The sequence below is a fragment of the Parasteatoda tepidariorum genome, chromosome X1 (assembly GCF_043381705.1).
Source record: "Parasteatoda tepidariorum isolate YZ-2023 chromosome X1, CAS_Ptep_4.0, whole genome shotgun sequence".
Taxonomy (NCBI): Eukaryota; Metazoa; Arthropoda; class Arachnida; order Araneae; family Theridiidae; genus Parasteatoda; species Parasteatoda tepidariorum.
Genome location: NC_092214.1, coordinates 18,975,829 through 19,002,671, shown reverse-complemented (window position 1 = coordinate 19,002,671; position 26,843 = coordinate 18,975,829). Strand labels below are relative to the sequence as shown.

Genomic DNA, 26,843 nt, shown 5'->3' with positions numbered 1-26,843 from the left:
TTATGAAGGACATTTTTATAAAAAAACTAATTTTTTTCGTCTCACGTTTTTTTGCTATAACTTTAAAAATATTCAATAAAATTAAATAAAATTTTTTGCTTTAAAATTTGAAAAAAAAAAAAAAAAAAAAAGCAGTAGGAAACTGAAATAAGCAATGAAAGTAGCTCTTTTATACTGCGCATGAGCGGAAAAAATTTAATATTTTCTTTTCATAATTTTGAAACAAATCAAATGGTACTAATGAAAAAATTTGTTTTGTACTAATGAATGAATTTGTTTTTTACTAATTAATGAATTTGTTTTGTACTAATGAATGAATTTTTTTTTACTAATGAATGAATTTGTTTCGTAGCTATGAAAAAAGTCCGACTTCAATATCTTAAAAATTAAAAAAGTTTCAAGCAATTTTCTATGTAGTTTTTATACCTTTTAAATGAAAGCTCAAAATGATAACAGGTTTTCTACAAATATTATTTTGTATTATAATTCAAAATTAAATAACAAATGATAATATCTTGCAATAAACGTTCATACACAGAAATATGATTGCATAAGGAAAGAAAACATGCAAAAGAAATGATACTTTTATGGGGGACGATCCCCAACAATGCCGGTGTAGTTTTTAATAAATCTTATTTAATAGCACAAAATGAAATTTGTGGAAAACTCCAACATTTTGAGCTTTCTTTTAAAAAGTATGAAAACTACTTAGAAAACTGCTAGAAATTTTTTAATCTCATATCTTGCACAGTTTTAAACAAATTCGTCTAAAATTTTAAAGCAATAATTTTGTAGTTAGTTTTAAATTGCTCCGAAAATTCTGTTTAACTTTACTGAATATTTTTAAAGTTATAGCAAAAAAAGTAAGAAAAAACATTTGTTTGTTTTTCTTAATATGAATGTCCATATCTCCATAAATATTTAAGCTAGGCTTACGAAATTTCGTGCAATTATCGCATATAGAAACGAAAATAATTGTTACAAGTTACAAATTTATAGCTACATGTTTTGGCATAGGGAGTTCAAAAACACTATTTTCTGTTGGTAATTTATTGTCGGTCCCACAAACCTCTAAAAGATTTAATCTTCATTGACATGAAGGAGAAATCGCATGATCTAAACACTTCAAATTTATAAAGTGATTCTCTTAGTATTTTTTGAGAAAAATCAAAAAAATTTGCTAGTATAGAAGTGTTTCCATTGTTTTGTACAACTCCTGTATGTGTTGCAATTGAAACAGTTTAAAAGAAAGAGAATGCTTAAAAACAATTTATGTAAAATTACGGTCGAAAAAACAATTCTGGTGAAGTGTTTTTGAGCCGTCTCCAAAAAAAAAAAAAAAAAAANAAAAAAAAAAAAAAAAAAAAAAAAAAAAAAAAAAAAAAAAAAAAAAAAAAAAAAAGACTGTGAGCACAAATGGGTAAATAGATGCAATTAAATAAATATTGAAATTATGAAATCTAAAAATCTTATCATAATCCCTTAAAGCTTATGATAAAAGCTCCTTTTTCTGAATGAATGAGATTAGTGGGAAATTAATATTCGCGGAAATAGCGGCTCAATAATGGCTTCAACTCATTTGAAACCAGGGTTGGGTTTTTGACGTCAAAAAGTGGTTTTTGACATGACAAGGGTATAATACTGGTTTAAACCGTCAAAAACCCGTCAAAAATGTCAAAAACTAAAGTTTGCCAAAAAAATCTATAAACTTCAAAACTACCAACAGTTGCCATGCTTTATATTGAAATTTAATTATACNCTGTGAGCACAAATGGGTAAATAGATGCAATTAAATAAATATTGAAATTATGAAATCTAAAAATCTTATCATAATCCCTTAAAGCTTATGATAAAAGCTCCTTTTTCTGAATGAATGAGATTAGTGGGAAATTAATATTCGCGGAAATAACGGCTCAGTAATGGCTTCAACTCATTTGAAACACATAAAAACATGCCATTTCCCTAAAAAAAAAAAAGCAATCATTTTATGAATTAGTTTTCTTTAATTATATATATTTTTTAATTTGTGTAAAAAAGCATACACATTTTTTGCATAATTTTACCTCAGTAATTTTAAATAAAATACAAAATTTAAACGAAATCTGACGAATATTCTTAAAAAACTAAAATATTGCGTCTTTCTTACAAAATCGTAACTTTAAACATTGTCTGCGCTAATTAAGTAGCATATTTTATTTACGGCTTATCCTTCGAAACATTAAGATTGCAGGTGTGCCAAGTTCCGATCATGAGACCATAAGTTATTCAACAGATTTCCCCTTTTTTACGCACAACACACGTTAAAAATTTAAAAATATATTAACAAAACATGATATTAGCTGACAATAATATATGCACGAGTTATTTAAATAAAATAAAATTTCATGAAAGACTATCGAAATATCATTTGCCATAAAAATTTGCATATATATATAATTAAAAATGAGCTCGCAAAAGAAATCTACATAAAACAATAACAAAAAATAGACAATTTTTGGCTGAAGTAATACTTAAGAAAAACGATTTAAAGTCAAGTTAGAAAAGTCAACATATGGCTGAGATTAAAGAGCATTATAAACTGCAACGTGAAAAATAAAGCATTATATAGCTTAAGTCTGCTAAGGGATTAAACTTTTTTCTGTATAAAAGAAGTTAAGCAAATCTTTCATTTCTTTTTAACATCTCTTACAGAACTTATAAGCTAAAAATAATTTGGTCGGCGACATCTCATTCAGCTAAGTGAAGGAGGAATCAGAAGACTTCAACATTTTCAATAATTAAATATACAATTAATAATTGAGAATATGCGCAGATCTGTTCGCACTTTTTTTTCAGCACAACAATTAAAAATGCTAATTTATAAGCTTTTTATTCAAAATAGAAAAAATAGCTTGATTTACAGCTATGATCAGTTACACATTTAGCTTTAAAAAATATTTATATTTTTTATTGATTAAAAATGACATTTGGTTACGTTTGTTAAATTTTTATTTTTTAAAAGCTTTCCAGCTTGAACAATTCAAAGGAAAAAAAACCTTTTTTTTAAAAAAAAGTATATACATATTTTTTAAACTTCGAAGCAAAATAATATTTCTTATGATTTTAAATTATAGTCTCAAAGTTGTTTAAACGCGAAAGTAAGGACCGAAGCAATTTGTTCATTAAATCTATGTGAGCAAAAACTATAAAAAATAAAAGCTATAGCGCACGAAAATATTTGAAATGGGTAACATAACCTTTTATTACATTTAATACCTGAAAAGGGTTTTATCATTAGATTTTCTGGTGATATAACTTTCGTTATAGTTTCACGTACATCACTTATGGTACTAAATACATCATCATTATCTCATTCATGTTGAAGGCAAAATGTAAGCACTGGGTTAAGCATGAAATCATTTTACTAAAGACTCGTACGCAAAAGATACTTAGGAAAATTGAATTTCTTATTGACAATATCATAACCTTTTACTTATACGTTGCATAGATTTGATTTTCATAATGATTCTTTAGTTTCTTTCATAGTTTATGTAAATAAAATTAGTATTTTAAATGAGTTTCTAACAAAAATAAAATAAAAGTTATTTTCTCAGGTCCACAGTCCATTTAACAATACACTAATCATAAAATTAATAACATGGTTTACATATTAAAATTAAAAAAAAGAACACAAAACATAAGCTAATACAAATGTTTAAAAAAAATACTAATTAGATATCATAATTATCAGGCAGAAAGTACTAATCACAAAATTATGGTAATAATTAAAAAATAATTCCTTTAAATAAAAAAAAAATAAAAAAAGTGCCGCAAGTAACGTAAAATTACCTAATTTCCATGAATTTTTTTCTCTATTTTCTGCACATACAAATTTTTGTCAGACAACTGAAAAGTGGTAATTTTTCAATGAATTCATCCAATTCTAAAGATAGCTATCAATTGATCAGAATCATTCAGCACTTCAAACCGCTAGCGAGCAGTAGAAAAAGTTAACTAATAAGAAGATAAAAAAATGAATCATAAAGACTGTTGATAAATTAATGAAGCAAAATCGAACAAAAGAATTATTGTATTCAATTTCTAGCATGTCTAATTGATAAGGTTTACGTAGTGCAAAAAAAGTGTTCTATGAATTGAACCATATAAGAGAGTGCTGAAAATAAAAAATAATGGACTATTTTACAACTGTGTGAAAATTTCGAATATATTCTATATATTTATACTTTATATAGTTTTGAATAATTTTAACTAGAGCAGTGAATTTTAATCTTTTGATTAAACTCTTTATACACTTAATTGTTCATCATTTAAATAACTAATTTATTTATTTTTAGCATACAAATTAAATTATACATTTAAATACTCAACATTTTAGTTTACGAATTAAATTTTTGTAATATTAATTTGAATAATTTATTCAACAAGTTTTTATACAATTACACATTTAAATTGATGGTCAAATAGTTTCTAGTACACATTGGTTAACAAAAACTATTCTAAGGTAAAGACTTTTGGAAATTTTTTACAGAATGCCATTGCAGTTTCGGGAAAGCAGTTCCTGGTGGAATTTATTCATATAGTTATTCGGAAAATTTCGATTTTAAGGCGTGAAAATAAGTTCGATTTTCCAATGTTGCAACAATAAACTTCAAAATCAATTATGAAAATTTCATTCCACAATTATATTCATCTGTTGCAAGCAGTGTTTCATCTATGTGTTTAAGATAAAATTCAATATCGTTCAGTCAAAATTGGAATTTTTCACATGTCTTAGATCTAGATAAAAATGAGGTAGGTGAACAACTAAACAAACAAGAGTTTATTAAGTGACTTAATAAATATTGAAAATAAATGCGGGCAAGTAAATGCACAAATATTTAACGTCTTTAAGTTAATTTAGTTATTACAACTTATACAATAAATAGGCTTAGTATCGCAGGACGGATTGGTGACACTGGCGTTTATCTCGAGGGGTGCAGTGTGGAGATTCCTGCATTAGAGTCAGATTTTGAACATTTTAATTAAGATTTATATCCAACCAAAAAAATGAAGTTTAAGTTAAATAATAGAGACGTTTAGCTGAATTTTTTTTAATCCAATCTGTAGACACAAAAAAAAATATATACACAAAATATAGCAAATAAATTAATATTTTTTACTTTTTAAAATTTTCGATCGAGTTATTATTAGTATTACTTCTAACACAATTTATACGCCAAAAGGGGAGGTTAAATTTTTTTGAGAAAAATACTTCCAAAAAAAAAGTAGTAAAGGTAAATTTTTTTTCAATTTTTTTAAAAAATTTAAATCGGGTCTTTTTTAATTTAGTTCATATATGATTTTTTTTCTACATATACCAATGAAAGCTCTGATAAAACATTTTAATAACGCTTAATATTACATAAAAACAACGTAAAGTACTTAATATTTCTAACTAAAATGGTTAGTTATTGCATAATTATAAAAAACTAATCACTGAAAAAAATCGTAGTAGTTTTTATTCAAGCTCAATACTTTTATGAATTTGTATAGACAAAGACCTAATTGTCAGTTTAGAAATTGAAGAATAAATTAAGTTAGATGAGGGAACTTTAAAAAAATCAATAATTTTAAACTATACTCCGGGTAGAACAAGTTTTTCTTCATTATTTATAAACATAAACTACATATTTAATAAAAAAAAATTTTTTTAACATAAAACTAAACTGGTACAGTTGAATTTCGTTTATTTACTAAATAGCAAATTATTTTACATACAGCTAAAAAAAATTTACAATTTAAAAGTTTCATATCACTTTAATTCACAATTAGTCTTCTTATTTTTTTAGTCTATTTTGTACGTCAAATAATAATTCATATACATTACCCACTCATTATTTCTGAGGATAAAATCTCCGATATGAATGAGATTAGACTTAATTTTTTATTTGAGCCAACGATATTTTTTTTTTAAAAAAATTATAAGAAATTATATCCCCATTCTAATCATAAAAACACTGAGTGATTTTTCCAGTAAATACCCAACTAACCAATGTATTTTTTTTTCTTCATTATTTTATTTTACAAACTTAAGATCCAACAGTTAGGCCTTCAAAAATATTAACTACCATCTTACCCTTTTTTTCTTTATTAAATCTTTTATTACTTTATTCTCATCATCAACTTTCTATTATAACCAATAATTTAAAAAAAATAATAATTTAACAAGTAATTAATTTAAGGCGGCATATTGATCATTCAGAAAAGTAAAATGAGAAGTAAAACTTACTTGAACATGGGTTTTAAAGATCACTTGGCTTCACAAAAGATAATGAAGAAGTGGTGAAAAAACAATAAAACCAATAATAAAACCAGCAATTGCAAATAACATCACAGATTTTATAGTATTCAGAGAATTTTTACTACAAATCTCTGATCGAGTACGATATTGAAACCTTCTTGGGTGTAAACGACAATCTTCTATTGTACATTCATAAATAACAGGAGGGGGTGGAATATTAATTATATTATTTTCTTCGATAAAACTGTGCTCTTGAATTGCAGCAATTGGACGCTGTGGACGGTCCATTCAGAGACTTAAACCTCTGAACCAATGGAACTATCTAAATTAAGCTCTGCCTGGATATGCGGAAAAGAAAGCATGACCAGGTTTAACATTGTATTTAAACAATGAAAATATGTCATCTTGATATTAAACCTTTAAATTGATAAAGAAAGCTCCAGAAATATCTAATAATTATGGACGTTTATGAATTTCGTCTCAATTAAAAAGCAATCGCCAAGTTCACAAAAATATTTTTAATATTTATGCAGATAAATACTTCTACATACAATCGTTAAAATCTCCTAACTAGGAATTAATAAATAAAAAAACAAATAGTGCAGTTAATTTCAGAACTGTAAACAATCAAAAAATTACACTAAGCATTCTGACTAAACTATTTATAAAGCACTACAAACAAAAAGATGGGGTGTTAAGTGTTATCAGACCATGATACGAAATTAGATAGCCAAAAGAAAGATGAAGTAGCACTTGAAGTGCAAAACTAAATAAATAAATAAAAAAAAGGAATAAGGGTCAAAAGTGAATCAAGCCGACGATTCGACGAAATCACACAAGACAATGAAAACAAGAGATGAATGGTGGGTGAAGATCCAGGAAAATGCTATGCTCGGGAAAGGATTGCTCCGGAATGAATCTCCGGAGCTGGGAAGGAGACTTAAAACGGATAGAATAGCGATAGCAGCGCTTTACAGTTGGCGGCATAAAACAACACATTACGTAACGTACATTAGAATGAAAGAGGAAGCTGTAAACGTCAACTAAGAAACCATGTGCTATATATACTTAGCAGTACAGCTTGTAATGATGGAATTAATATACATCCTTATTTTCTAGAATTTAACGTTTAAAACTATAGAGTTTGAAAAAAAAGTTTGAATTTAAATAAATAAAATCTTTTTTTAAATATGTAGTGCTTTTTTCCAAATTTGAACCAATTTTAGTTGCCATGAAAAATAATAAAATTATATTTGTTTCCAGTGAAGAAAAAAAAAAAAAAAAGACTAGTGGGCTTACAAAATATCCGATATCAAAATTCTCGCAAATTTTATAATTTTTTATAGCAAACATGTCTGGTATAAAACCGTGTATTCATACGAGTTCGTTGTAAGTTTTAAAAATGTAGAATAATTTGAAATTTAGAAATCACCCAAATTAGGACTAAAATTAACTTCAACATTTGTTTACAGTTTTAATACGAAAAAAATTATTCTGATTTAAAAGCAAATAATTTCAAAATAACAAATTATTATTAGTTTTTTTTTTTTGATAGCTAATAGGTACTGAATTCAAAAACCTCATTAGGTACAATTATCAAAAATAAAAATGAGTGAATGAATTTTATCACAAAATCTTTTTGCAAAATTAAATTGCAATATTTATGGCTGTTGAAAACAAATTTAAATTAAAATTAAAAAAAAATGAGTGCTAATTATCAATTAGACAACATAATCAGGTGTAAAAGTTTTTCTCCATCGAAAAGTTCCTTTTTAATATACTTTTCTTCAAAATACTTTTTAATACGCTTTTTTTTTATAATTTTGCACAGCTGAGTCGGCAGAAAGAGTAATTATATTTTAATTCTTTATTGACTTCTAACAAATTCTCTACTAAATAAAATCTGGATAATGTTTTTATAATTTTGCATTTTTTGCAAAATATTCACTCAATTTTAGGACTTATGAGATTAAGATAATTTCCAACAATTTCGATAATGATTCCAACAAAAAGCTTCTTCAATAAAAACAGCTTACATTAATACATTAAATTAGAGGGAGTAAAAATGTAAAAATCTTCCCAAATGCTTTGTTTTCTTGAAAAAAATTCCATTCATAAAGTAACGATTAAAAAAAAAACATTATTTTTCCAGCACTTTTTTTTTAGGGTAATTTTCACTAGCCATAGAAATGTCAATTTTTAAGAGGTTTGTATTATGGTCTAGTGACTAGTGTGATGTGTACGCTAATGGTCAACATATGTTAAAAATAACGATCAAAATGTTGAGAACATACTTTAAAAGAATTGAAAAAAAAAAAAAACTATCTCTAGAAATTTTTTTTTTACCCTGAAGTTTCGCCACCCCTATCAAACTGGTGTTTCTACAATTTTGTCAACTCTTTTCTTTATCTTATCATTTTTTTTTATAACCGTCGTTGAACAGCCGACCCAATTTTTTGGTTTATGACTACTTATGTTCAACAACGCAGCCTTGTAATTTTGAACCCAATCCAAAAGACAAGGGAACTCCTAGATCCGTATACCACTAAGGATATTTCACAGCAGCACTGTGGTCGGTGCAAGCCGGATGCGGATTCGTATCGACAAGCCATTGGTGGGATCGAACCCGGTTCACCTCATTGGAAGGTAAACGCTATATCCCCTGAGCCATCCATTCATAAGCCCTGAGCCATTTCATAAGTTAATTGTATTTACCGAAATTGTATCTATTCTTTTTTACTTTTAAAATTGTTTTTGTACGCCATGCCCTGTAGTGTTGAGTGGAGCACGAAAAATTTCGTATTTCTCAATAAATAACTAAAAAAATTTTTTTTTTAATTTAATAATTGAATAATTAATAAATCTTAGATTTCTCTACACGAGGCTAATAAATGAGCTGAATTCAAAATTAAAAAAATAAATAAATAAATAAATGATTTGTAACATTTCTATGAATAATAAATAATTTGCATTGCGAATAATTAAAAAAAATTTAAATGTGTGCAATATATATCAAATCTTATGTATAAAACAAATTAATATTTNATATATATATATATAGAATAGCACACCTTTCAGAAAACTATCTCACAGTACAAAATAGAATAATTTTTTTAAAAAATAACTTCACGCAATTCATTAAAAATCATTCAATTGTTCTTTAATCATTTATTCGTCACTGAATTGAATATAAGTTAGTCGTTACATTTATTGAAAAAGGAAAAGAACAAAAATATTAGGGAAAATGAATGAAAATAAACTGTTTTAAAACAGATTAAGAGTGATTATAAATATTACAGAATAAAGGAAATTAAAAAATTAGGAAGTATGTTATGTCTGTAATAGCGTGATAAGTTTTAAAATCATTTTAATAGGTAGCAGACCAAGTGCGAAAGACCTAAGGACCGGTCCCGCTTTAGAGCGGCCCTAAAGGTGTTAACTAACAAAAATCCTTTTAATAGGTAGCAGACCAAGTGAGAAAGACCTAAGGGCCGGTCCCGCGTTACGGCGGAAACTCGATTCGACCACGAAAGGACGGTCCCGCTTTAGAGCGGCCCTAAAGGTGTTAACTAACAAAATTAGTTAAATACTGTGAATCTGTATGCAATAGCGATGGTCAGAGAATAGAGCGTTCGCCTTCCAATGAGGTGAACCGGGTTCGAATCCATGCGATGGCTGGTTGATACGAATCCGATTCCGGCTTGCACCGACCACAGTGCTGACGCGAAATATCCTCAGTGGTCGACAGATCATGGGCTAGAGTCCCTTTGCCGTCAGGCTAACCGTGGGACGTTCTCGTGGTCTTCCTCTCCGTGAAACGCAAATGCGGGTTAGTTCCATGAAAAAAGTCCTCCACGAAGGCAAAATTTCTCCCAATACTTGATCCAGGTGTTCCCTTATGTTCTGGATTGGGTTCAAAATTACAAGGCTACGTTGAACAGCCGACCCTTTCGCGCTTAGACAGCCAAATTAAAAATAAATTTAACACTTCTTATAACTTAAAAGTTAAAATGAATCTTAAACCCTCGTTTTAACCCAGAATCGAATGAATCCTTTTAGCCCTCAACGTATGCAGAATTAAAGTAGCATACAAAGCACGCTTAGGAAAACAAACTACGTCTTTTTTTACTAGCCAACAAATTACAAATACAAGAAAAATATAAATAAATAAATGACATTTTGGAAAAAACATGAAGGGATGTCAACTTTTGAAATGGAAGCAAAAATTGCTTTTAAACAATTAATTTTCGCTATAAGTCATGATGTTTAAGTTGATAGTAATTGTAATGAATTTCTTCAGCTAAAATATAACGCTTATTAAAAACAATATATAACAGAGACAACAATTTAAACGCGGAAATGTTCTATATTTATCTCCTTACTATCGCTGCAAGAGAAATCAGCAAAAACATAACCTAGACCGTATTAAAGTATTTTGTTATCATAATCATCAGCAGAAATATTAATAAACGGTTTATAAACTAGATTTTTTTTTCTATGAATAATTCTAGACTATTTAGAAGCTTTCATTCCAAGTTACAAATGAAAATCTGGTCTGATTTTTGTATCATTCAACGATTTGGACACGGCCAAAGGAGCTCAACCAGAAAGAAATCAAGGTCGTTTCTATGTGTCTTCGAACGAATTGTTGCTACGGGATCTGACACTTTATTTCGTTAACTTTTTTTCTTGCTTTCACACGACCTCTCAAAAGTGAACTCTTCATGTATCTACTATAAGGCAATTTACGAACGCTGAGGAAGTGAAGGAATTCAAAGCCAATAAGTTCCAACACATTTAAGTACACGAGAATGTTTAATAATAATAATAATAATAATAATAATATATATATATATATATATATACAGGGCCCGTGCTAAGGATTTTAAATCATTAGCCAAATATCAAAAGTATTCGCCAATTTTCTAAAGTCTTCGCGAAATGCAAATCTTACAATTTTTCCCCCCATAGAAAGCTATTTGTTTCAGGCTTATATTATTTGGACCCAATTCCAATTGGTTGTGTGGCGCATCTACCGAAAATGGCTGTAATTGAATAAAAAATACTGGTTCGTTTAGGAAAATTCATTTTCACGTAATTTTGAGGATCGAGTTAAATATATATTTTACTTTCCAGTGGAAAAAATCGTTCGCCAAAACAAAAATTTATTCGCCAAATTCCCAACGATTTCATCACACTTGGTGAGGTGACGAAGGCTCAGCGCGAGCCCTGTATGTGTGAACAAACACTGACTATATTTGAGAGAAATTATAAAAAAGTAGAATATAAACACTACACTACGCGCACTACAATCTAATTTAAGGAAATAAGGTTAAAAAAAAATTAATATCTGTAACATTCACATGGTTGAATCGAAACCCCAACTGAGGCTTGATTGAAATAAAATGATTAACTCAACTGGCCCTTTTTTGATGAAAGAAGAGCAGATTCTCACTACGTTCATTATAATTCATAAATGATTAGATCAGACAATGATATAATGACCGAAGCGATAAAAAATTTATAAAGTTTGCTAGGATATTTCTGTAAAGCAGGCATGTCAAATACGTGATACAAATATAGTCCTACTACAAGCTATCTGTGATCGGCCAAGATTGATTTAAAAAGATGTTTTTAACGTACTTTCGTGATTGGTTACTGTTTGTGTTCAACAAAATTAACCAAAATCTATGCATACCTTAAATTGCAAAATTTTCAATATGCAGTTCAGGCACAAATAAATTATAAGTGTACTGAATTGAATTGAATGTAGGGTTTAGTGGCACTAGCACAAAGTCTTAAAGAAGACATGCTGTGCCAAACAATACGGTAAAATTATAAGTGCAAGAATATGAATTGCATTATTTTAAATAAAATAATATTTTTAATATCTCGAATCCTCAAAAATCATTAGAAGTAGAGTATCAGCAGAAGTATAAAAACAGAATCTTCAACTTAATTTGAGTTTGTCAGTATTAATTATTATTACACAGTTATTGCGTCACACTATTAACCTTGTTCAATCGATATCTCAGAAAACTATTCATCAGATTAGCATTTTTTTCTCTTGTATATTATTTTTCAACTTCTTGATATCATAAACAACCAAATTCTCATCATTGTAACGCAAGAAATTTTTGATAACTTTATTTTTAAATTTTGTGTGAACTTCAAAATATTTTTTTAACTTTCGAACAAAAAATAATATATATATATATATATATATATACAGAGAGAGAGAGAGAGATGAAAGAAGAAATTCTTCGCTAGAATGTAGAGGATTCGATTATCTATAATCTTATAATAATAAAATGGAAATAGAATGCAGTAGTGATTGGACATGTTCGAAAAATAAAATATTTTGAAAAACGAGATTCAAGCTTGAAGATTTGGATGAGCAGCATAATTAGTTGGTGTAACATCTTCATAAGTGTGAATTTCACAGAATCTTCGTAAACTATTATTTTACACATTATAACCTTTTAGAAAATGAAAAATTAAGTCTTCTTTTGAAAGAAATTCAAAACGGTGANAAAAAAAAAAAAAAAAAAAAAAAAAAGATACCAACCTGAATAACCTTTGTTCTAATGGTTGGATTTTCACGTACTAAGTCCAATCTTAAGGGTTTCTGGAGGTGACCTCAAATATGCTAATTATTAATTAACTTACGAAATCAGACGCAAAAACGTACTTTCTCGGAATAAAAATATGTTTATTATCACATATTTGGATTCTTGACCTTTAAAATATAGTAGCCACAATCTGAAAAATGTGACCCAAATAGTTTAGTCCAGAGAGCGGATAAAAGTTTGGGTCCCCTTAATGTTAAATTTTATTTTTTGCGTTTTTCGACACATCTTTAAAACCAATTGAGCAATTTAAAAAAAAAAAATTGCACTCACTCATGAAACCCATTTACCAAAAGATAATTTCATGCAAACAGTAATTTTTAATAATTATTTATTATTTTTTTATTACTTAATTGTGGATGAAAAAATTTTGAATCATGAGGCATACATTTTTTTTATACTATATAACTCTTCGTATTTTACTATTGCAAAATCTAAAGTTTCATCTGTTTTTATTTAGTAGAAGCCGAGAAAAATTAAAATTATTTTTAAAAAAAATAATTACGTGATAATGTAAAAATATTTACATTGGGCGATTAATATTTAAATGTGGTTAATTTACGAGGAACTTAACTTACGCACGCGTAGCGTAAAATCGCATTCATATTTTTTACGCTAATGGCCGAATGTATATCGTTTTTTTTTTCTTTCTTGAATTATGAAATACGATGTTTCTTGTTAAGTCATGTGAAAATTTATTCGTAATTTAGCAAAGAGACTTGAATAAAAGATAATATACAACGAATGTTGAGTTTTATAAAAGCATGTTACTGATAAAATTTCAATAATATACATACGTATGCATTGATTTGAAATAATATATTTATCAATTATCAATCAATTAAATGAAGATAAAAGTTTTATAAAATGTATCGCTATATTGAATATAATCGCATTAACAACGATGATTATGTAAAATCGTGTTTTGATATTCCATGTCACTACAAAGGGAAAGAAAACATTTTTAAAAATCTTAAAATTTCTGAACATGTTACAGATCATCTGAATCTTAAATTTTTTAAATTTCCTGACCGTGAGTGTTTCACACTACTATTTGACCATTTAAATATATTTTTTCATTTTTCAAAATTTTCTTTACGCTACCACGTAGATTATTTTATCAATAATATACCAATCTATTTTAATAATACGAATCTAATCAACAATAAACTAAGCTTTTGAAATTCTTGACTATTTACAAAAGCACCAAGCATTATTTCAAATGCTGACCATAATGCTTCAAGCCGTTGGTATGATGCAATTAGGTTGGTATTAACGATATTGTAGAGCTCATAACCCTCAGAATCACAACGGGCTGTTGCGGGAATGCATTGCTTTTGTGAGATAATGATAAAGCATAAAATGAAAAACAGAAATATTTAACTTATGACTAACTGTAGTGGAAAGTTTCTAGTTTCAGCTGTCACTTAAATTAAAATAAATAATGCCAAAAAATATCAAATTTGAATTATATAATTTTGCGTCTTTACTTAGTAAAAAACTAGATACGCCACCATCTTTATATGAATCCAAAAAACGGAAAAATAAAAAAAATTATGGCCTATAATTGTCTCACAATGAATTTCTTTTTACATAAAAATCGTGTCCGATAGCAGTATAGTTAGCAAAATAACGAAAGTTAAATTTTTATCATCACAAATTTTTTGTGTGGATAAAATCAAAGGTATTATAACTTAAACTGGCACAATAAATAAACAAATTTTGTAATTTTTGTATTAAAGACGATTTCAATACGGACCTAGAGATCTGTTGATTATGCTGATAGACACTAATATCATTTATATTAATGGAAAAAAAAAATTCGAAATAGATTCATCATGAAGGGTCTGTTTCTTTGAATACATAAAACAAATTCACAATAATTGGAGAACAAAATTCTAACATAAATTTTTTATATTTCAATCCATTATCAATATATTTGCCAGCAAACTCTCAAGAGGTAAGCTTCCTCTTTTTCAGAAAAGACGCAAAATGGTAATTTGGCGGAACGTCGTTGTTCTGCTGTGTTTAGTTGATGCGGTGCATTAGGAATTTTTTATTTATTTTTAAAAATAATATTAATAAAGGAAGACAGACTAATAGACAACGTGTGATTGGTGGAGCCACTCAAAAATTTCGTTTTGAAAAGCTTACGTAGCTTTCAATGTAAACATTTGTTTCAATCTTCGTAGCCAAGAATGGAGGCTTAACCGATACTATTAACATATTGAGTTTATCTATTCTTCTGTAAGGAAAAAAATCGCAGTCCACAGACAGGTGGGGAAAGTGGCCTATTTTGATGTTAAACAAAGCACATATTTACATTTTGGCTATAAAAATCAGTTAACAGCAAAGATTTAAAAACGCGCTGTCAATTAAGTTTTCACATTATTGTACCGTTTAGGTATAATTGTACCAGCTTACTATAAACGGGTATAAAATACATAATCGCAATCAATGCTGTCAGTGTTATCGACAACTTTAATACGGAGGGCAATATTTTTTTTTTCAATTACAAAGGGCCACTAATAATCAAAATGCCATTACAAATCAAAACAATATGCAAAATTTGCTAAAGCTAAATTATAACAGTTCACATTATTGACTCATTCAAAGTAGAAATAACAGGAAAAAAATACGAAATTGGAAAATTAATTTAATCAAAGAAAGTCTAGTTTAAAATTCATTGATCAAAAATTTTTATTTTTCAGAACTGTAATAAAAAGAAAACAAATCACACCTAATTTATTAAAACCAACAAAACCTAACAATACTGGAATGCTAATACAAATTTTTAACACAAAATCTGTGATAATTATTAGGATTCGTTAAATTTGGCCTTTAATATAATTATCAGTGTTGTATAAAACTAATTTTTAAAAAAAATTAATTTCTCACACACGAATTCAAACTGTAAATACGGCTTTTTTCATATCGATATCCACTTCATTGAAAATTCTTTATTCTAATTACAGTTATTTAGAACGTTTCCCCAACACTCATTCCTAAAACTCATACATGCTTTAAATTTGGCAGAATCTGTGCATTAAAGGAAACAAATGATAAGAAGCTGATAGTTCAGGGTTATTAAAAATAAAGTGATGCAATATTTTGAGCATAGTTTTGTTTCTAGTCATGCAATCGATGATCAGAACTGGCTGCCCAGATATTAGGATTTTTGGAAATCCAAGGTTTATTCCTATTATTGCCCGTGGTTCTTTGAAGGATGAAATGAAGTGCCATATTAGCGAATAAATGAAAAATAGTCAATATAAACCTCGATAAAAATGTATCTAGCATGGCTTAATATTTTATGACAGAATTCTTATGATCTGAGAAAAAATTTTTATAACATTCAGCACCGTTCCTAGAAATAATAATTGAGAACTGATCTTATTATCCGTGATCTAAGTTATCCTTTAAGATTAAATGACGAAAGTGGAAATTTCCAATTACTAACGCTACAATATATGTTCTTCATTAATTTCATATTAAGAATTCATGTCAAAAAGATAACGGCAATAGAAGATATTTTAAGACCACTTTTCTTCCTTTACCTTTATTTTAACATAAAAAAGGGCTTCAGCTTTTAGCTTCAATATTTATTTTTTATATCAATTCAACTTATTTACAGTTTTTAACAAAATAATTCAAGAAACAAAATCAATTTTTAGTTCTTCTAAGAATGTAACATATATATCATTAAAATAAACTTAAATGATTTCAATACAATTTCGAAGTTTTTAATTTATCTTAAATTTGCGTTTTCTGACTAGTTACAAAAAAGTGGATTTTTTTTAAAATCGAAACATATATGTTAGTATGGAGTGGTAAATAAGCACATGTACTTGATAACTAAATATTTAATATAACAAAAGTAAATTAGTTAGGACAAAAACAACAATTATAGAATACAGCGAACATAGAAGAACGTCTCTTCTCTTCAAAAATCAACACCGTACATTACATCATGTTACATATACATCGTAATACTCTCGTTACAAGATTGTCTCTCGTCTTTTCGTTTATTACAATATTGTCTGGTGATCAGTTATCGCCATCTAGCGGCGTTTATGGTTATGTTCAATTCCATGGCCTTAACATATATATAATATATATATAAAGGCAGATGGGTTATACATATATAACCCAACTGCGTCAAATTGTTAGTAAAAGTCAGACTTTCTTTTAAATAGAAAAAAAAAATATTTACAGAACACCTACAAAATTTACAATTACAATATTAAAAAATCTGTGCAATTCAATTTAAATAATTTATTAAATGATTGCAAAAAATCATGCTTAATCCGATTTGCACAAAAAAAAAAAATCGATTTATTATGCATGGCTGCTGAGATTACAGAATAATGTGACCAGCAAATTATTTTGTTCCTTCGTCCCAACACGTGTCGCTTAACACACATTGTAAAAAATGTAGGTAGTTAAAATTTAGTATCTTTCAAAATTTAGTGTCTTTGATTTTTTGCCATTGAGGTGAAAAAAACTTCATAGTAAAATTTTAAAAAGGTTGTCAGAGAGTATTAACTTTAAAATAATTTTCGTGTTTTTTAATTTTTGAATAAAAATAAACTTACGCAATCTTATGACTGGAAAAAAAAAATTCAGTTCATCAGAAATTGAGAACAATTGGAAAAAAAATTTTATAGTTCGCATTTAAATGGAAATATTGTTTTATCAGATATAAACAAACAGGGTGTTAATATATAGGAGTTATATTCATACAGATATAAAAAATACAGGGTATTCCACCAACCTTAATGTATGTTTTAAAAATGTTTGCCAAAAATGAAGTAAAGAAAGTATACACATAAGGTGTCACAAATTGATATTTAAGCGAAGAAAACATCAAAACCAGTTTTATTGCAGAATGACAGTGTTTCTATTAATTGCCTTTTAACTCCTTTTACCGCGGGCAATCAAACAGGTTCTGACGTTTTAATCCAGTCTTTATCAACGAAGATTTATCAGATTTTAACAGGGCTTTTAATTCTTCTTTGCTTAAACAATAATTTGCGAGCACTGAGTATATTTTTCTGACGTTATTATTAAAAATGATTAAAAAAACATACATTACAGGCGGTAATAACGCAACACTCTGAACATAAATTTTGTAAGCCAGAAATGTAATTTAGTTGATTAATGAGTTTTGTATGCAAATTACAGGTAGATAATATGCCACGTCAGTGTATAGACATGTTTTCTTTAATAACTGAAAAATATTATAAAATAAAGCAATCTTTTACACAAAGAAAATAAATAGTACTAATACATCTTAAAACTACTTAACAGAAAAAAATAAATTAATGATTCTGGTATGATTTACTTTCTTTTCAAGAATTCTAAGCAAAATGCATATTGTTTTTTTAATCGAAAAGAAAATATAATATAGAAAAACATATAGGATATAACAAAAATATCGTTTAAATAAATGGTACAAAATTTCAGCATTAAACTCTATAATCTAATACGCTGTGCAAAGTCAAGTGATATTTTAAACAGTCAAAAATAGTTTGCTTAGTTTCATTTTTACAAAACTATTGAATTAGCAATTGATTAGTTACTAACATTAGTGACATCGAAAATAACTCAGTTTTTATTTCTGTTTTGCTAAATTTTAAAAGATTTAGCTGTAATTAAGCTTATATTAAACCAGAAATAAAAATAGTAATTTAAATTGTTCGAACAAGAGTTTAATTATGTAGTTTTAAAAATAACTTTGTAGTACATGATTTTAAAAATATCTTCGGATAAAAAACGTAATTACGACAATGCATTAAAAAAATTATTTTAGAAAATTACTAAAAACTCTCAAATTCAGTATTTCTTAGGATATAATTGACGAATAAGGAAAACAATCGATACAGGGTGCTCACCTTATTGTGCTGTAACTAGATCCCATGAACAGTCTTAAATATTAGTAAAAATTAAGAGAAAAAAAAGAATAAGGGTAAACCAACCAGTGAAAGAACATTTCATATACATTGATTAATAATAAGAATTTGAAAGTTTTTCTTTAGATTGATTGGTAACAATAGCTTACTGCCAAACAATAGGAAGTCATCTAGCAATGTTTTGGATTACCTGGTCAAATAGACTTCTCTGGAAAAATTTTTGAATTTGTTATTATCGCTGCAACACCTTGTTTCTTTGAAAAAATTATAAGGTGAATGTTTGTATTTATATGTTTGAAGTGGAATTAATTGCATGTAATAGTTTTATTTTTCTCACTGGGAAAAAGAGAATTCAAAATATAGTTATTGAATTTACGTTTTATTTTTTTTTAAATCATCATAGCATAATAAAGTACTGAGATAAGGGGGTGCTTATTCACTGGATCACCAAACGATGAAAAACCAGTGAAGGAACAAGTGTTCCTTTACTGGTTTTTTTTCTAAGTTAATGAAAATAAAAGATAAACTTTAATTTTCTTGTACCTTTAGTGATGTTCCGCATCAAAAGTATGTTAAAAATACGAAAAACAACTTCTAACCAGTGAGGGAACAGGCATGTTCCTTTACTGGGCATAGATTTCCCAGTGAATGAACAGTATGTGTTAATATGTTGACACTTTAATTTTCAATTCATGATTACAAAAAAATGTTTACATTTTCCAAGTATTTATATGTTATAATTTCAAGAATAGGCTTGTCTTTAAATATTTGTATGGCTTATAAATTCATAAAGAGCATTAAAAAATAACCAAAATTAAGCGTTCCTTTACTGGGTGTTCATTCACTGGTAAGAGCTGTTCCTTCACTTAGTCTTCTTACTACTTGTTATTTGAACCTCCAAAGCTTTAAAACAATATTATGTAAGTTCTCTACAATTTTTTTTACATAATTTGCAATTAGTAACAAATATGTTGACACTGTCATTTAACTAAAATTACGAATTTTGAAATTAATATGATTTTTTAAAAGGCAAGCGAAGCTTAAGTGTTCCTTCACTGGTTAGTTTACCCTACATGACAAAGATTATTCCGCATGATTAAATTTTATATATAAAAAAAAAAATTCAATAAAATAGTGACGTTTAAATTAAAAATCAGTGATATGCTCAAAATGTGAGGAAAAAAACTGCAAAATTATTGCCCTCAACTAAACAAACATTCCTTCAAAACTCAAAAGTTAATCTAATCATTAATGACTCAATGGTAGAACTATGAATACGTGAACTGTTAATTATACAGCAGATTAAATCAAGCATTTAATGACGAAGTGTTAAGACCTACATTTCTTTCAATTCAAGCACATATTTATAAAAACGTTCGTAAAAACGTCGAACTAATGTGACGTTATATACATTAAAAAAACAATAAAAGCAATAATTTCGAATAATTAGTGAAAAAATTAAAACATAAATAATTGCTAAACACCAATTAAAATGATTTCTTCACCTTAATTTATGTGTATTACTTTAACATATACGCTAATAAAAACGATTGTATAAAATAAGCACGATTAAAGTAACCTAAAACTTTAATGGAAATTGAATTTGAGACAAAATAACAATCTAGTCAACAGTATGTAGCATACAAAACAGAAGCAAAAATTCTGATTTAAGGAAATATTCCTACAGACTAAATTAAAATCACAGGTCACAATTCCAGTTAACTATAATTACAACTACTTTAAATGTAGTTAATTATAACTGCTTTTTTTAAAATGCAGTAACTACAAACTACTTTCGAAATATAGTCACTACATCATTTCTTATAAGAGACGAACTTTGCTGGCGAACTTAATTTACATCCATGTTGAATAGCGCTTTGAATAAAAAATTGGCTTATTTAAATATAATGAATTATTAAGATACAATTATTTATGTTTACGTGAGCCATTTTGTTTTTCGAAACCATTTTTTACGAATTTGTTCTTTAAACTTCAACTTCTTACGCTTTTCTCGACAGCGAATATTTTATTTAAGAAATGCAAGGAAATAAAATATTTGCGATTTTGTTAAGTGTTTAATGCTTTCTTATTTCATCTAGGGAAGTAAAATACATAAAAAAATACAGAGAAAATTTTACTTTGCATTGAAATAACATCATAATTTAATAAGTGTCGAGTGTGGAAAAAAAAAGATATCACCCTGAATAACTTTCGTTCGAATGATCAGATTTTCACGTACTAAGTGTCTATCTTAATGGCTTCTAGGGGTGACTTCAAACATGCTAATTAATTCGTACTAACTATCAATTAAGTTACGAAATCAGACACAAAAACGCATTTACTTCGAAAAAACTTTTTTTTTACATATTTTGATTCCTGACCCTCAAAAATGGGGGTGTTGACAAAATTTCGAAAAGATTGGGTCATAAATTGCAGTATAATTAATTGATAATAAAAACTTCAGGAAGGAAAATGAAGAGGGAAATAAAAGTCGCCATGTTACGAGCGTTCAAATAATAGCACGCATTTTCAAGAATTCATCAGGCGTGAATGACTTGTAACGTTAACTATTGGACGCTCAAAATATGTCTACTTTTATTATCATCTATTATTTTTTAAGTCAATGAAGTTTTTATCTTTTCGATTCAGTTTCTTGAAATTATTTATTTAGTAACACAGTATATTAAATTACTTCACGTGGTATTAAAATAAGTTTTACTTAAAATAAAGGCATAGGTTCGTAGATTGAAAAAATCATAATTAGTCACTACTTTCTAAAAGAAATCAATGCAGTACAACTTTTTTTACTGCTAGACTTAATAGCACTTTTTAAGGACATAAAATAATTCCATTTACAATTGAAATTTCAAAAATCGAATGTGAAAATGGAATGTCCCCTAGCACCAGGAATCGAAATGAAATAGTTACAAGGAAAGCTATTTCAAACAAGTTAGCGTTTCCGTCCAGCTCAAAGTTGTTTGAAAATGCATTTTTTATTTATCGATTCCTAAGTTTATTTTACATATAATTTAGATTATACTTTAGGCTTATTTCGATCGAGTTTATTTTTACACCTTTATTTGCTTAAAATTATTAAATAATTTGCTTAAAATAAATTATTCAAGCTCTATGATTTAATGCATTTATAGTAAACGAGGCTTTCACTTCCATTGCATATCCTTAACCTTGATACCGCTATCATTAAATAAATGGAATAAGCTTAGATAAATAATAATTGTTACATTTTTTTCTCGTTATAGGTTTCAAGGAATAATAAGTTTCGTCCAAATAGATTTCAATTTTGGAAATAACGAAATTATTGAGTAGGCTCCTTGGAGCAATATCATTCTTATTCCCTTACAACGAAAGATAGGAAAAATTGGTTTTCAAAGTTTTTGTAAAAAGTATGAAGCCATCTCTCCACGTATTTTTTTTAAAATTCTTTTTATCAAAATAAGTTTGAAAATTGCGTATTTTTTATTACATTTTCCAAATCAAATGATGATTCTAAATTTGACACTGCTTCGGAATCTTTTTGCAAATTTCAATTTTTAGTTCTTGCAGTATAACAAAATAAGGTATTTTCCTAATAATAAACTATGCTATAATAATATTTTGTGAATCGTGCTAAAGTTATAAAATAATTTTAACAGAAGTCAATTTTTTCAACATCTTTCTTTAAAAAGAGAAACTCTCATAAAATTAATTTTATAATATATAATTTTAAAAGTCAAAATAAAATTGTAGTTCGAATTTGTTCATCTAAAAATAAAGCAAACAGCTGTGGTTTTTTGAGTTGCACTAATATGTATTTACTTTTCACAAACCAAACAAATAAGAAACAATAAAGTAAATAAATAAATTATTTGTTTGATCAATCTTAGAGAAAAGGGTGCACTTATTTACTACAATCAGTCAGACATTTTGCACTGAGAAATTTTAACATAGAAAATGTTATTAAAACCTTGTCAGCTAACTAGCTATAGTTCTGAGAATCGAAAAAAAACTTAGCAATTACTTACAACAAGTGTTAATTTAAATAAAAACTTTACCAATAAAAATTAAACAAAACAGTTTAGTATATTACAGGGAAAAAAATCTACGTGGTAGTATAAAGAAAGAGTAAAAATATAAAAGGAAATAATTAGTTGAATAGTTCCGTAAATCACACGCGGTCATTTAATTAAAATTTTAATTCAACAATTAAGATGTTAATTTGGACATTTAAGAAGCTTTAACATTTTGGCTACGTATTCGACAGATTTTTATGCTCGGTATCTTTATATTTCTTGTAGTAACTTATAAAAAATCAACACTATTTTAGATAAACTATGTTGAAGTCACAAGAAAAAAAACAATCAATAATTTATCTTCATTTTTCGAAGATATAGTATGCTTAGTATATAGTTAGCTGTTTTGTATCGAATAATTTTAATTAGCAGAATGATTTTAATTTCTTAACAAGATTTTATTCTCAACTTTTAGCAAGCAATAATTCTAAGTTTTCTTTTAATAAAACCTTTACAATAATTTAAAAAGGAAATTTACTTTAATGGAAAAACTAAATTAAAATACTAAAAAAAAAGATTAGTATATTAATAAAAAAATAATATATGCGGTAGCGAAAAGAATAATATTTTTAAAAATTTCACAATTTAATTAAATAGTTAGCAAAATAAATTTGTGAAACACGCGCGGACAGGTAATTGAAAAAAGATGCTTAAAAATGTTTACTACGTATTCGTATTAATAATTATAAAATATATATTGAAGAAATTGATAAATACATTATTCCAAATCTATGCATATTATTGAAATTGTACCAATTATCAAAAAACTAAATAAATAAATAAAAAATAAAATATAATCACGTTAAATATAAACACAATCTGATGTATAATCACATTCTATCAGAAACATGCTCTTATAAAACTCGACATTCGTTGAATAAAATGTTTTATTCAAGTTACTTCACTAAATTACGAATACATTTTTAGACGACTAAAAAAGAAACATCGTATTTTATAGTTTAAAAAAAGAAAGATTAGCAATTGGTTATTAGCGAAACAAATATGATTGAAATTTTACGCTACGCGGGCGTAAGTCAAGTTCCTCTCGTAAGTTAACCACATTTAAATATCAACCGCCCCTTTAAAATATTTCTTCATTGTCGTAACACACAAATTATTTTTTTTAAATAATTTTAATTTTTCTCGGCTTCTACTAAATAAAAACTGTTGAAACATTCGATTTTCCAACAGAAAAATAAGTAGATTAATATGGTATAAAAAAATTCATACCTCATAATGCAAAATTTTTTAATCCTCAATTAAACTAAATACAGTACACTCTCGATTATCCGTGCGCGGATTATCCGTGCTCATTCCGGAGTCACACAAAAAATATAAAGAGAAGCATTTTCAAGATTAAAAATATTTGATTCATGAAGTCATAACACTACCAAATATTTGGAAGCAATATTCGTTACTGGATTGAAGTATATGGAATATCAGCAGCATGGTCAAAGGTAAAATCGTCTACGTTATCACGATCTTGGAGAAAGATCATACCGCTTGATGAACAATCCTCTTCAGATGTTCAAGAAAAATATGATAACAGTATTCTCGAACAAGCAAAAGAAATCTAAGGTTTCGAAATTCTTGATGAAGAAAATTTAGAAGATTGGTTTCAAAGTGATGCATGTGAGCCTGGCTTCCAGTATTTGACTGATGAAGACATCGTTATGTTGTTAAATCAAATAGTGATGATAGTAACTGATGCAGAAGATGTAGTAAATGAATGAAATACAATTTCTCATTCTGCTGCTCTGTGGAAACTTTATTAGATTATATGGGAGGATTTGATTACGGTGACATTACTGCGGTTCGTAAAATATGTGTATCGATATATGGCGAAGACGCATTACACATTTTTTAAAAAGGAAAATTTCTAGTTTGATGTTATGCATGCAAATGTCAGTAATTTTTATATTTTTTGTACTGATATTGAATTTTTCTTTAATAAAAAAAGTTTTCGGATTATCCGTGTTCTTCGATTGTCCGTGCGATCTGTCCCGGTGATTAATTCGGATAATCGGGAGTGCACTGTAGTAAAAAACAATAAATGATTGTTAAAAATTAATTTTGCATGAAATTATCCTTTGGTAAATGAGTTTTATGAGTGGGTGAAATTTTCTTTTCTGAATTGCTTAATTAGTTTTAAAAATATGACTAAAAACGCAAAAAAGTGAAATTAACATTAAGGGGTCCGAACTTTGGATCGCTCTCCTGATCAAACTACGGGGACCATATTTCAGAGATTGCGGCTACCCCCTATATTTTGGAGGTAAAGAATCCAAATACATAAAAAAAAATTTTAAAAAAAAAATACATGTTTGTTTAGAGAAAGTAGGTTTTTTTGTCCGATTTCGTAACTTAATAAATAGTTAGCACTAAATAATTAGCATATTTTAGGTCACCCCCAGGAACCTTTATGATTGACACTTAGCACGTAAAAATCCGATTATTAGCTCATTAGTTATTCAGGGTGATATCTTTTTTTTCCCACTGTACATTCGCATTTACAGGTGTGATCAAAGTGATTAGTTAATAATCACTATGACTATTTTAAATATTAGTAATACTTAATTCTAATTAACACTTGGCGATAAGGACATTCCCATTGCGTTCTTTGACGGACACGGACCAATCAGATTCGAAAAATAAGTTGAGTTTGAAACTTGTTTCTAACGTTAACTTTATTAAACTAGTTGAAAATAATTAAACAATTATTGAGCATAATATCTAACGCAATTAAGATCTATAATATAAAAAACAATAATAGTAAAATAACTAAAATTAAATAGATCTAACGATGATACAGATTTATCTTACATTCATAACAAATTGCAAAAAGCACATTTCAGTTTTATAAAATATAACAATAATTATAGTTAAATAATAATTAAAGTTGAATAATAATAATTATAATTATATATATTTGTCTTATATTCCTATAATTATAAAAAAAATGCAGGAAACAAATTTTAGTTTCATGAAAGAAAAAAAAATTAAATTAATGGTATTTTATTATTAAATAAAATTATGCTTTATTCATAAAAAATCCGCGTAGATGGCTTCAAAAATAATTTTGTAATTTATATCACTCTTAATGCTGTCATATTAATAATTAAATTAATTTCTATAATAATTTATAACTAATATTATAAATATTTGTTTATATTTATATCTAATGGGAAGTAAATTAGAAATTCTTCCGGACAGTTAATAAGGACAGTAAAAATTGTAATAAATTACAATTATGTTAGGAAAGCATGTAGGTTACGAAAACACGTTAATTAAAGTTGTTTTTTAAGTGAATTTAAAATGTTTAAATCATCATTCTGGGTGCTTAATTTTTACTGTTATTTGAAAGCGATGTAACTAGGGAAGTTTTGTGTTTCGACTTCTTACCCTAAACATCTAAATCAAATAATAATAAAATAAAAAAATGTGAAGGCAAAGCAGCAAGAGGAAATTTTATATTTGTGCTTCCTACCTTGACCATCAAAATAAATTAAATGCCTCTTCGCTAGGGATAAATAGGCGTTTATAACAAATTTTTAGAAGAAATGATAATTTTTATTCAATGCAATTTACATGCTCAGGTGAATTTCTTTTAATATATTTTCAATCCGGAAGGAGCATTTTCGTCATCAATAGTAAGTAAAGGCGGAAAATGCAGTTACTGATTAGTCATTATTTTCTTTTATTTAATTTCATTCCGGTTTTTCCAACCTAGTCACTCAAAATACTAATACTTCCATGATGATAAAAATAGTTTCGCGCTTTTTCACAACTTCCTAAGCACATAACAATTTGTAATATTTTAGTTAGTCACTGCTAAATATAAAGGAATATTTAGAACGCACCATGAGTAAATAGACATTCGTTTTAAAAGTTTCGCACTCCACTCAATTATAAATGACTTGATTTTTTTTTCAGAAAACAATAGAATGATTAT

The 26,843-nt window shown here is 27.3% G+C and overlaps 1 protein-coding gene across 4 annotated transcripts in view; it reads right to left on the bottom strand.

Moving 5' to 3' along the window:
* LOC107443981 (BTB/POZ domain-containing protein 10) overlaps positions 1-26,843 on the bottom strand; it is a 92,393-nt gene that overhangs the window by 49,133 nt on the left and 16,417 nt on the right. The window contains exon 1 of one of the 4 annotated variants that reach the window (XM_043040054.2): positions 6,269-7,196. The exons of the other annotated variants lie outside the window; for them this stretch is intronic. Within the exon in view, the coding sequence (XP_042895988.1) occupies positions 6,269-6,276 (8 nt within the window). The 5' untranslated portion in view covers positions 6,277-7,196. Of the gene's footprint in view, positions 1-6,268; positions 7,197-26,843 lie in introns of those variants that run through there. 4 annotated transcript variants of the gene reach the window in all.